Source organism: Astatotilapia calliptera, chromosome 18, assembly GCF_964374335.1.
Source record: "Astatotilapia calliptera chromosome 18, fAstCal68.1, whole genome shotgun sequence".
In the NCBI taxonomy this organism is placed as follows: domain Eukaryota; kingdom Metazoa; phylum Chordata; class Actinopteri; order Cichliformes; family Cichlidae; genus Astatotilapia; species Astatotilapia calliptera.
Window position 1 is genome coordinate 35,359,244 of NC_137439.1, and position 12,402 is coordinate 35,371,645.

The window sequence follows — 12,402 nt, forward strand, 5'->3', positions numbered from 1 at the left end:
TTAGAATTAGGCTGTTGCCTTCCTTTGAGCTCAACAGTCACCTCTTGAACCATTTTTAAATAGAACAATTGATATTTTCTCTGTAACAGATCACTCTATGTAACCTGGTTTTATGCTTAAATCCCAGCAGATACGCAGCTTCTGAAACCTTCAGCCCTGTAGTACCACAGCATGGTTTGATTAAAGTCATTTAAGTCACACTACTTTCTCATTTTTATGCCTAGTTTGAAAAGGTTAGGTTTGACAGTGTCTACATGCTTAAAGGCATGGAAGCGCTTTAAACATGTAGCATGTGGCTAATTACACGCTGTATGCGTAACAGTAAGCACACGTACTCCAAGTCCCATGATGCATCTGGGCAGAAAACAGGCACAGACACACCCCGCATATCCGTGTTGGTTCTGTTTGATGTGACATCGTGCTTCTTCGCCCGCAGGCTACATAAACTGCTGTGACACAATATTGAACGGCTTGTGTTGGAGACGCGGTGTTGTCCCACCAAATAAAGAGCACGGTACGTTTCCTTTCTCTGCGAACTCTACAGATACTCTTTATTAGTTTCCGTTATCAGTTTGATAACGTTAGCCTATGTGGAGAGCAAAGGTTGACTCAAACTGATGCGGTGTGTGCCAACAAGGCGAGGGAACGGGTTCACTGTCAAACCGCCTGAACGGGACTCTGGGTTTTTGGTGAGTTAATGAAAGTTAATTTCAGCTGAAAGCATCAAAGTGTTTCATGATATGCTTGCCTTTTGCAAACGGCTGTAACACGGCAGCGTGTTCAAGCTGGTGTTAAACTGCCAGTGATGCTTCACAACAAGATACAAGTTTTGATTTTTGAGTACGTTTTTGTCTAAATTCCTAGAACTGGTTACTTTTAGTGAATCATACAAAACTTCATCACCAGAAAATTACTTACCCGGATGTTTGACAATCAACAACTCGAGTTTTAATTGTCCCAGAAAAGCCTGCAGTCGTTTTAAAAAGCAAAAGGTGTCCTGATTACCTTTGACACGAAACCTACTTTCTAACCTTTGTCCAATCGGGACAACAGTTTTCAGAGTTTTGAGGTTTTGACCGTTCAAAGAGGAAGTGGTTGTTGCCTTGCGGTTTGGTGCTGTCTGCAAATTCTGTCTCACGTGTAAGGAGGTTTTTGCGAAGGGTGATTTCAGTCTTGTGGCATATATTTAAAAAAAAAGTACACACACATAGAAAAGTACACACATTGAGTTCTCAGGTTTTTCTCACTTACTCATTATAGAAATAAAATCGGGTCCCTGCCAGCTTCTGAAAGTAAAGTAATGCAACCTCTGATGAGCAGCACATGTTGTATTATACAATGTCATTATTTAACACGGTGGTTGATTCGACAGCTGTTAGCTGTCCTTAGCAGCAACACATTGAAGTAATGAATGGCTGTCAGTCTGGCATCATTGTCAGTTTTTAAACAGCGTTGCTTTACGTTGAGCTTTGCAGCCAGTTGTTCATGTACAGCTCTTGCTCTGGTCCACTACAACATTTCAGTCGAGGTCTGGACTTTGACTGGGCCATTGCAGCTCATTGATTCTTCAGCCCTTCTTGTTGCAGGTGTGTTTGGCTCTTTATCATGTTGCATGGCCCATTTGCAGCCAGCCTCTAGATTTTAAACAGATAGCCATACATTTGACTGTAGGAAACTAAGATAGGAAACGCATTACAATTAGGGCTGGGCTATACCGATAATCACGGTCACGATAATACCGGTGTAATGTTGGGCAGCGATAGGAAAATGAAATATTGCGATAGAATATGGGTAAAACACGCATGCGCAGTTACTTTTTTTAAGTAGTAATGGAGTTACAATATTGTAAACGTAACTAATTACCAGGAAAGGTAACTATTGCATTACTTTAGAAAATGTTTAAATTAGAGATGGCACGATACCACTTTTTTTTATGTCCGATACCGATATCATAAATTTGGATATCTGCCGATACCAATATAGAATAGAATAGCCTTTATTGTCATTGTACAGAGTACAACGAAATTGGAGTGCCACTCCCTTGGTGCAAGTTTCAATAATAAATATAAATGTAAAATATAAAAAGTACAAAAAAAACAATCGTAAGTACTCAAACAATAGTATGTACAATATATACAGGATAGCAGCATTAATATAATGACAGTATGAGTAGCAGCATAATATAATGACAGTGACTGTATGGAATAGGTTCAATTGTTTTTGTGCTTATTTACTACGGTGGTAGCTCTGGGAAAGAAACTATCCCTGAATCTGTTTGTCCTGGTTTTATGTGACCTGTACCGTCGGCCTGACGGTAATAGTTCAAAGAAGTAAAAACGAGCACCAAACTGGAGAGCTAAGAGCTGCTGCACCCGTGCGCGCCGCCATCTTGAATCTGTCAATATGAATCCGATATAGTGTTTTTTAATCAATAAGACTGTTTTTTTAATATCTTGCTGCATTTTGATAAGTTCATACTCAAGTTTAAATAAACAACAACACTAAAGCTATTCTGTTATACCTGTGTGTAAAAAATACACTGCACCCAAAACATTACATAGTTCAGCAAAACTGATCAATCTAATAAACTTAAACCTGCTCCATCCTCCCTATTCTGGCATTTTAAAGAGTACTTAGCAGAAATATTAAGCAACCTAACTAATAGGGTTGCAAACTCCCAGCAAAAAAAAGGGGGGAACCACGCTCCACCTCATGACGCTTAATCGACATAATCAACTTTAATTTGATGCAGTGTGAAAAAAAAATGCACAGAAATAAATTATTTTTCAAGAATAATTAAATAGATTCAACATCTTTCTTCAACAGAACTGCACAGATGGTATCTTTCCAAAGGAAAAAGTACTATAGCTTACTAGGGTATATTAGACTTAATAGTTACTATATACAGTAATGGACTTCTATACATTTTACATCAGATTAAAACTTTGGGTGTAAGATTCAGATAATTATTTATTAAAAGCTTGACATTTTAAATGAGAATAAGAAAGAAAAGTATGTCTTTGTGCCCCCTTTTCCCTGTTCATGCCCTATCGGCCCCCCTGGCTAAACTTTGCTAGATCCGCCCCTGCACAGTTACCAGCCGTCAGCTACGTAGAAAAAGATCCTCGAGTAGAAAGTAATATTAAATACATTATAACAACAGCTTATCAAGCTTAAACGTGCTGCTGTTGTTCAGCCGCTGGTTTCCTCTTTCTGCTGCAAAGTGGGCCAAAAACAAAGAGAGACGGACTCGCCACAGAAAAGCCGATCAGCTGATCATTGATCAGTGTCACGATTGAAGTGGCAGCAGGAGAGAGAAGAGGCAGTGGCTCCATAGGTTGTTAAGCTTAACGCTGGAATGCTTTACAAACATTCAGAGATGAACTTACACACTTGCTTTACTTCTCTCTGGGAAAACTTCCTCGGAGATGAAATGTTGGTTTGGTAGCGAGGCTGCAAATACACACAGCTGCTCTATCACGTGACCACACTGCTGCGACGTGCTACGGTTATGAGCTGAGTTACGCCGTGTTGCAAGTTTTGTGAGGTGCTTTTTTTTTTTTATATTTATTGGATCGGATTACATTTTTTATTTCTCTCCGATATCCGATCCAGTAATTTACGTCAGTATCGGACCGATACTGATATGTAATATCGGATCGGTCCATCTCTAGTTTAAATATGTAAAAGAGCTTGGATCCCCTCTTAATGAACTCTACTAAAATATAAATTACTAAACATACTTGAACATACTAAAATATATCTTCAGCTGTTTGTTGTAAAAATGAGTTTATTATTAAAGTAAATGGGAACTAGCCTTTTATCTCTTCTAAGAGAAAAATCATTTCTGCACTTCCACTTCAGCTGTTTGCTACCTTTGAATTATCTGGACTCTCCATGACTTTGTCTCATCGCTCTACATATCTGTTTGTATGTCAGCACCCGCCCATGCCTGCCTCTGGTTGATTTACCATGACTACTTTACTCTTCCTCAGCCAATCAGCAGCACTTGTGCAATTGTTTCACCCTCCCTAGCTCACAGTAAGATGAAGACAGCTTTAAGCATCTGTGTGTTGAAAAACAGTAACGCACCCACCGCATTTTCTTGTTAGTAACGGTTACGGCGTTGTAATGATAGAAAAAGTAATTGGTTAGATTACCAGTCGCTGAAAAAAGTTATTTTAATGGCCTTATTCTCATCACTGTGAAGAACATGGCTGCTGGTTTGTGGTACCCCAGATACTCCACCTTCCTCCGTCACTTGGTTTGGCCGTGAGTCTGGCCTGCCTCAGAGACTCCAGGATCGTGGCCACCTGCTCCACATTCTTGGCACAGATGTCGTTGTGGATGATGTTATCTGGGGAGGTGCAGGAAAGTGTCTGGGACTCCGAACAAGCCAAATGCATTAGTCTGTGTGTGGACAGGGGAGGCCAGTTAACCAAAGAGTAAAAAGTACAATGGTGAAATATAGCGCTGCATGATCAAGCAGTGTCTGTAAAAGAGCTCACGGGAGTGTTCATATAAGTAATCTCATCATAATCAACGTGAGGTAAGAACGTGGTAGCAAAGTTGTTTTTGATTCATTTCTATAGAAGAACACTACTTTTAATCTGAGCTTTTTTTTTTAAATTAATTTTTAATATGTGACTTGAGACACATTCATGTATTAAAATAGCTAGGTGTTTATAACCACACAAATTCAATTAGGCAGGTATTTCTTTTAGTTTGCAGACAACATGCGCTTCATTTTGCCAGCATTCAGTACGAGTTTGAGATGGAACAAATGTGACTGAATAATAAATGCAATCTGTAGATGATCAAAATCCAGGGCATTTGAGTTTGTGTGATAGTAAACAACAGTGTCATCAGCGTAGAGATGCAGCAGATGCATTCTGCTCCAAATTATTAATGTAAACTGCAAATAGTGTCGGTCCTAATACAGAGCCTTGAGGTGCACCTTTTGTGACACTTGGATAACAAGAACAATCGTGGACGGCATCATGAACACTCTGCTTATGATCAGAAAGATAATTTGAAAACCAGTCAGTAGCTTGGTCTGGAAAGCCAATATCTAAAAGTCTGTGACATAACAGCTTATGATGTACTGTGTCAAATGCTTTTGACAAATCTATAAAAAGTGCCACACAGTAAAAGCTTCCACAAAGTCATTTAAAACTTTAATCGAAGCTGTGACAGTGCTATGTTGCTTTCTGAAACCAGACTGATCGGGGGAGAGAATATTATTTTAGAAAAAGATTTGGAAAGCCTCATTCGCACTGAAAAACTACATTTAACATACATTGCTACTACACCATCTTTTCTTGGACGATGAACACCATATCTATCTTGTCAGGTAGGCATTAACATGTAAAATATGTAACCCAGGCATGTTTTTAAAACTACTCAGGTGGGCCAGGATTAGGCTGAATGCCAGAAATGAGTCCACTGTCAGAGGCCATAAGAAGATCATTTGTAACCTTCACTAAAGCTGTTTCTGTGCTGTGATGAGCTCTGAAACCTGACTGAAACTCTTCAAATAAACCTCTGCAGATGATCTGTTAGCTGTTTGACAACTACTCTTTCAAGGATTTTTGATATGAAAGGAAGGTTGGAGATTGGCCTATAATTAGCTAAGACTGCTGGGTCTAGAGATGCTTTTTGAGTAAAGGTTTAACTACAGCCAGCTTGAAGGCCTGTGGTACATAGCCGATCATTAGAGATAGGTTGATCATATTTAAGATTGAAGCATTAATTAATGGCAGGACTTCTTTGAGCAGATTTGTAGGAATGGGGTCTAAAAGACACGTTGATGGTTTGGAGGAAGTAATTATTGAAGTTAACTCAGAAAGATCAATTAGAGAAAAAGAGTCTAACTTAACATCAATGGTACTAAGAGTAGCTGTAGATAATATTACATCTGTGGGATGATTACTGGTAATTTTTCCTCTAATGATTAAAATGTTATTAGTGAAGAAGTTCATGAAGTCATTACTAGTTAACGTTAAAGGGATGGTTGGCTCAACAGAGCTCTGACTGTTTGTCAGCCTGGCTACAGAGCTGAAGAGAAACCTGGGGTTGTTCTTATTTTCTTCAATCAGTGATGAATAGTAAGATGTTCTGGCTTTGCGGAGGGCTTTCTTATAAAGCAGCAAACTATTTCTCCAGGCTAAATGATGATCCTCTAGATTTGTGACACGCCATTTCCTCTCCAGATTACGAGTCATCTGCTTTAGGCTACGTGTTTGAGAATTATTCCACGGAGTCAGGTACTTCTGATTAGAGACCTTAGTTTTCACAGGAGCTACAGTATCCAGAGTCGTACGTAGTGAGGAGGTGAAATTATTAACAAGATAATCGACCTCTGTTGGGGTAGCGTTCAGATAGCTGCTCTGCTCTGTGTTGGTACAGGGCATTGAAGATGATAACAGTGGGTGGATTATATTCTTAAACTTAGTTACAGTGCTTTCAGAAAGACATCTACTGTGATAAAGTCTACTCTTCACCGCTGTGTAATCAATTATTGTAAATGTAAATGTTATCAGGAAATGATCAGACAGGAGAGGGTTTTCAGGAAACACTGTTAAATGTTCAGTTTCTATGCCATATGTTAAAACAAGATCTAGAGTGTGATTAAAGTGGTGGGTGGGTTCTTTTACATTTTGAGAGAAACCAATTGAGTCTAATAACAGATTAAATGCCATGTTGAGGCTGTCATTTTTAGCATCTACATGGATGTTAAAATCACCCACAATAACTGAGCATTAAACCAGATTAAAAACAAAGAGTTCTGATAAAGTCTGAGTAAGGCCCAGTTGGATGACGGGCCGCAACAAAAAAACAGGTAGTGTGCATATACTTTCTCCTGGCTGTGTTTGACATCATTATTTAGGGCTGTGCTGATAATATGGTATGGTATTACTTTTTATGTGATTGTCGTATCACAGTGTCATTGTTATAGCAATGCTATGCGTTCACATCTTCAGCACACACAATGGAACAAGCACAGACACACAGGCATGTCTGAGAGGGAGAGCTATTCAATCTTCAATACTGTGTAAAATAAACTTGTTTCACCACTTAAGACAAAAAAACTTTTCTCTTGCTATATATGCACTATGATGCAGCTCATGTCAGATTTGCACTCCAAACGAGGTAGTGTATGATAAATGAGGGGCGCTTGCTGATTGTACTCATTATTTATTTACACTTATAAATGGTCCTGCCTGCAAGTTGCCAGTATCAATGCTGATACACGGTGCATTCAGAAAGCATTAACAGCACATCCCTTGTTCCACGTTTTGTCACGGTACAGCCTTTTTCCTAAATTATTATTGAAATAGTGTCGGTCCTAATACAGAGCCTTGAGGTGCACCTTTTGTGACACTTGGATAACAAGAACAATCGTGGACTGCATCGTGAACACTCTGCTTATGATCAGAAAGATAATTTGAAAACCAGTCAGTAGCTTGGTCTGGAAAGCCAATATCTAAAAGTCTGTGACATAACAGCTTATGATGTACTGTGTCAAATGCTTTTGACAAATCTATAAAAAGTGCCACACAGTAAAAGCTTCCACAAAGTCATTTAAAACTTTAATCGAAGCTGTGACAGTGCTATGTTGCTTTCTGAAACCAGACTGATCGGGGGAGAGAATATTATCCAAATATTTCTGTCATTCACCAGATTTGCACTCCAAATGAGGTAGTGTATGATAAATGAGGGGCGCTTGCTGATTGTACTCATTATTTATTTACACTTATAAATGGTCCTGCCTGCAAGTTGCCAGTATCAATGCTGATACACGGTGCATTCAGAAAGCATTAACAGCATATCCCTTGTTCCACGTTTTGTCACGGTACAGCCTTTTTCTTAAATTATTATTGAAATGGTGTCGGTCCTAATACAGAGCCTTGAGGTGCACCTTTTGATTATGATTATTCCTGAATTCATTTTTCACAAAATTCTATAATGCCCCAAAACAACTTGCTTTGAAGTTCTTTTAAATTCATTACAGACAAAACTAAAAAGAGTCATAGGAATAACACAAAGGTTTCTGTAATCTGACTGAAGCTACTTGTATAAAAAATTGGAGGAAAATCATTTCATCAAGATTTCCAGTCTTATTCATAATACCAGGAAACGTTTGTTTTGTTTTTGATTGATGTCTCTCTTCTTTCTTTCCAGATTCATTATGAATTTCTTCTTGGAAACCATCAAAGTACTCCTTTTGTCCATCTGGTACAATGTGGAGTCTTTCATCTACTTCTTTGTGCCAAAGAAAAAGAAGAACATTGCTGGTGAGGTGGTGCTCATTACAGGAGCCGGTAGTGGAATCGGCCGTCTCATGGCTCAGGAATTTGCAGCTTATAGCACCGTGCTGGTGCTGTGGGATATCAACCAGGAAGGGATGAAGGAAACTGCTAGACTGGCTAAAAGTAATGGAGCCAGTCGAGTCCACTACTATATCTGTGACTGCAGTGACAAGAATGAAGTTTACAGAGTGGCTGACCAGGTAAAGTTTCTGGGTGAACATTAGACCGACGTGCCTGTAGTGCAACTGGCATCTACTTCGTTTTTGACTTGAGTTAACATCGATGTGTACGTGCAACAAGTTAACTACCTGAGCTTATTACAACGTCCAAACTTTCAGTGGCTTGAAAATAAAAATACATTATATTAGTCTAAGTAGTTTTAGACCTTTTAACTTTTGTATTCAAATGATTTTAAGTCTTCAGAGAAATCTGTGGTTTCCCTCATTGTCTAATTCAGGTTCATTGGGGGGCTGGAGCCTATTGTAGTGGGTGAAAGATGGGGCGCACCTTAAACAGGTTTCTACTTGTTGCAGGGCTAACAGAGAAATGACCATTAAGAGTCATAGTCACAATTTAGAATCAGCAGCTAATCTAACCATATATTTGTGATGGGTGAAGCTGGAGTACCTGGACTGCTACACAGAAAAGTCCCAGGAAGCCAGTGCTTTTAACTGTAGGACGTAATTGCTGTGCAGCAACAGTGCTAACCACTGGATCAACATGTTACTTACTTTGTTATCACACTGTCTGATCCATTCACTTTAATTCAGTTTTTTGGCTTGTGACAATGATGCTATGGTTGCACAATTATAAGAAACCATATGAAAAATTTATGACATACAAGTTGTTCATAATTTCTGCAGGAGTTAGCAGAGCTGCGTAAACGTTTGCTCATTAAGACCCCGTTGAATGCTAATGATGTGTTAATTCTCTCCTACTTAACAGCACATGGAGCTTTTGCACTTATGAGTAACTCGCTCTCTCACACTCAGCCACACACACATAGTGATACACTAAAATTAAAATTAGCTGCAGACAGCTTGAGTAATGCCGTCCTTTGCATTGTTGACTTTTCATTTATTTGAAATGCTGGTGCAAAGTGGCAATGACAGCAGTCGTGTTAATCACAGTGGCTCCTACAGCAGCTTTTCCCTCATCGTTAAAGTGAAGCTCCGCATATTTTAGGTATAATTCTTTAGGGCAAAAAACCCCAAAACAATAATAAAAATAATCCAAAGACTAAAATGCACCTTTCTCTGACTCAGCAATTAATTAATTCATGTTGTATATTAAGACTTTTGCTTTTTGTACACATCTGTATACATTAGCAGTACGGTTAAATAATTGATTTGTCCTTTCATGTGTAGAAACATGAGTCAGCAATAACCATCGAGTACAAGCATCACTTCCTGCCTTCTGTCTTGTTTGTTTGGGTCTAGATCGCGTTTCACAGGAAGATTTAACACTGAAAAATGTAAACAGAATGAATATACAGTGTAGGAAGCTGTAAATGAACGGACACTCACACTACTCCCCCGGTAGTGTTGCTTAGCGGCGTTACTACTCGTGGTGTCATTGTCCACGTCACAGGCGTGGGATCGCTTTACCTTGGCCACGCCCGCTCCGGCTGAGGAGCCACCACGGGCCGTTTTAAGTGTAACTGTAACCATCCAAACATGTTTCTCTCTTTGCATACTCTCTCTTGATTCAGTTTGTTGTCAGAGGTTTTCTCTAAGATGGAAGCTGACAGGATCTTTGTTTTATCACTTTATTGGGAGGCTTTTATTTTGTGTACCATAATGAAATATTTTCTAGTCAGTGTAACATAATGTAGTGTGTGTTTGATCTCCAACTGAATTATGAATTGGTGCTATTTAAAATTTAACTAAAAAGTGAATCTAAATGTTATGTAGACTGAGCCTGCAGCGCTGTGAAAAACTGTTGGCCCCGTCCTGATTTCAGGTTTTTTGTATGTTTGTCACACTTGCATGTTTGAGCTCATCAAAGAAATTCAAATATTAGATGATCAAATATTAGTTACATGACACACAAACAGGAAGGCTTTTAAGAGGGAAGAAAAATCCATACCTACATGGCCCCATGTGGAAAAACTGATATACCCTGATCTGATTTAAATCTGATTTAAACTGATATACTGGTATACAAACCCCCCGTTATAACAAATTCATTGTGGTGTATCACAGCATTGTAACGCTGAGTTCAATGCCAATTTAGCCACATCCAGGCCTGATTACTGCCACACCTGTTCTCAATCAAGAAGTCACTTTGAATAGAACCAAAAAGATCCTCAAAAACAAGACGACATGGCACGATTCAAGGACATTGAGGAAGAAATGAGAAGCTAATCTGGAAAAGGTAATGAAGCCATTTCTAAAGCTGTGGGACTCCAGTGGACCACAGTGAGAGCCATCATCCACAGATGGCAAAAGCATGAAACTGTAGTGGACCTTCGCTGTTCTCTTAGGGTAATTTTGGTCGGCCGGCTTTTCCTGAGAGGAGTCATCCGAGATCACCAAAGACCCCAGAACAACAACTGCAGGCCTCACTAGCCTCAGTTAAGGCTACTGTTCATGACTCCACAATAAGAAAGAAACTTGGCAAAAATGGCCTGCAGAGCAGTTCCAAGACAAAACCCACTGCTGAGCGAAAGGAACATAAATGCTCGTCTCAGTTTTGCCAGGAAACATCTGGATGATCTCCAAGACTTTTAAGAAAATACTCTGTGGACTGACGAGACAACACTTTTTCACACCGCTGTATGTTTGAGTTATGTCTGTGCATCACTGAGGCAGCTGAGAGAACAACAACAGCTCTTCGTCTAAATCACAGATCAATTTCAAGACAACACAGATTGTTTGGGAAATCATAGAATCTCTTTTCCTCATGCATATCCTACAGCTGTTGTACATTTTACTTTGGAGTATCTTTTTTACAAAATGATATTTATTCATACGTGATGGTTTTTCTTCATTCCTTCATGTAGGTGAAGCGAGAGGTGGGTGATGTCAGCATTTTAGTGAACAACGCCGGCATTGTGACAGGAAAGAAGTTCATGGATGCTCCTGATTCACTGATTGAGAAGACCATGGATGTCAACATCATGGCTCACTTTTGGGTCAGTCAGTAAAGGACATGGACAAGTCTCCACATGATTTTACTAGCAGATTAGACAACACTGTGATATTTAATTTGGCATTAACGTCTCCAGTTGATTCTTTAGTAGAATTTAAGAATGAATACGACCTTTTCTGTTACAGCAGGTGATTTGGTCTTTTTCCCCCCCCCCCCCTTTTCTTTCTCCCCTCAGACCTACAAGGCCTTCCTTCCTGCTATGATTGCCAACAATCATGGGCACCTTGTCAGCATTGCCAGCTCTGCTGGACTAATAGGAGTCAATGGATTGGCAGGTGTGTTTTCTTCCCTAAACATGTGATGCATCTCAGTAATTCTAAAGTTGAATGTGTTGGATGAATCCCCTGTTTGACACGTGGAGCTTGAGAACATGACGTATTCTTTAATCTATTTATTGTTTTTATTAAGGACTGAATTATTTATTAAGCCATCAGTGTAAAAGTGCATACTCCCATACGTGATCATTTTAACTAAACAAATACACTTTCTGGTATTGGTGAAGTAACCTTATTTAAGGAACATCTCTTTGTAATGCTTTGTCTTATACCTTCATTCTGCAGACTACTGTGCCAGTAAATTTGCTGCAGTAGGGTTTGCAGAGTCTGTGGGTCTTGAGCTGCTAGCAACTGGGAAAGATGGTGTCAAAACTACGATTGTATGCCCGTACTTCATCAACACCGGAATGTTCGATGGATGTCAAACTAAGTAGGTCATGCTACATGGTTTCCATTTTTATGGTTTCAAATGTCACAGGTGTCATTAAGAACCTGTACAGTGGTTTTCAAAAGTATTCGGCCCCCTTGAACTTTCCCACATTTTGTCACATTACAGCCACAAACATGAATCAATTTTATTGGAATTCCAGGTGAAAGACCAACACAAAGTGGTGCACACGTGAGAAGTAGAACGAAAATCAGACATGATTCCAAACATTTTT

At 39.3% G+C, this 12,402-nt stretch overlaps 1 protein-coding gene across 4 annotated transcripts in view; it reads left to right on the plus strand.

Moving 5' to 3' along the window:
• The first annotated feature begins 320 nt into the window (after positions 1-320).
• The window catches only part of LOC113011018 (epidermal retinol dehydrogenase 2), a 31,961-nt gene continuing 19,879 nt past the window's right edge, over positions 321-12,402 (plus strand). Inside the window, exons 1-5 of one of the 4 annotated variants that reach the window (XM_026150387.2) lie at positions 321-514; positions 8,185-8,512; positions 11,317-11,448; positions 11,641-11,740; positions 12,026-12,170. In XM_026150387.2, coding sequence (XP_026006172.1) covers positions 8,192-8,512; positions 11,317-11,448; positions 11,641-11,740; positions 12,026-12,170 — 698 coding nt within the window. In that variant the 5' untranslated portion in view covers positions 321-514; positions 8,185-8,191. Of the gene's footprint in view, positions 690-8,184; positions 8,513-11,316; positions 11,449-11,640; positions 11,741-12,025; positions 12,171-12,402 lie in introns of all 4 variants that reach the window. The other 3 variants (XM_026150389.2, XM_026150388.2, XM_080292737.1) reach the window with 3 other exon arrangements.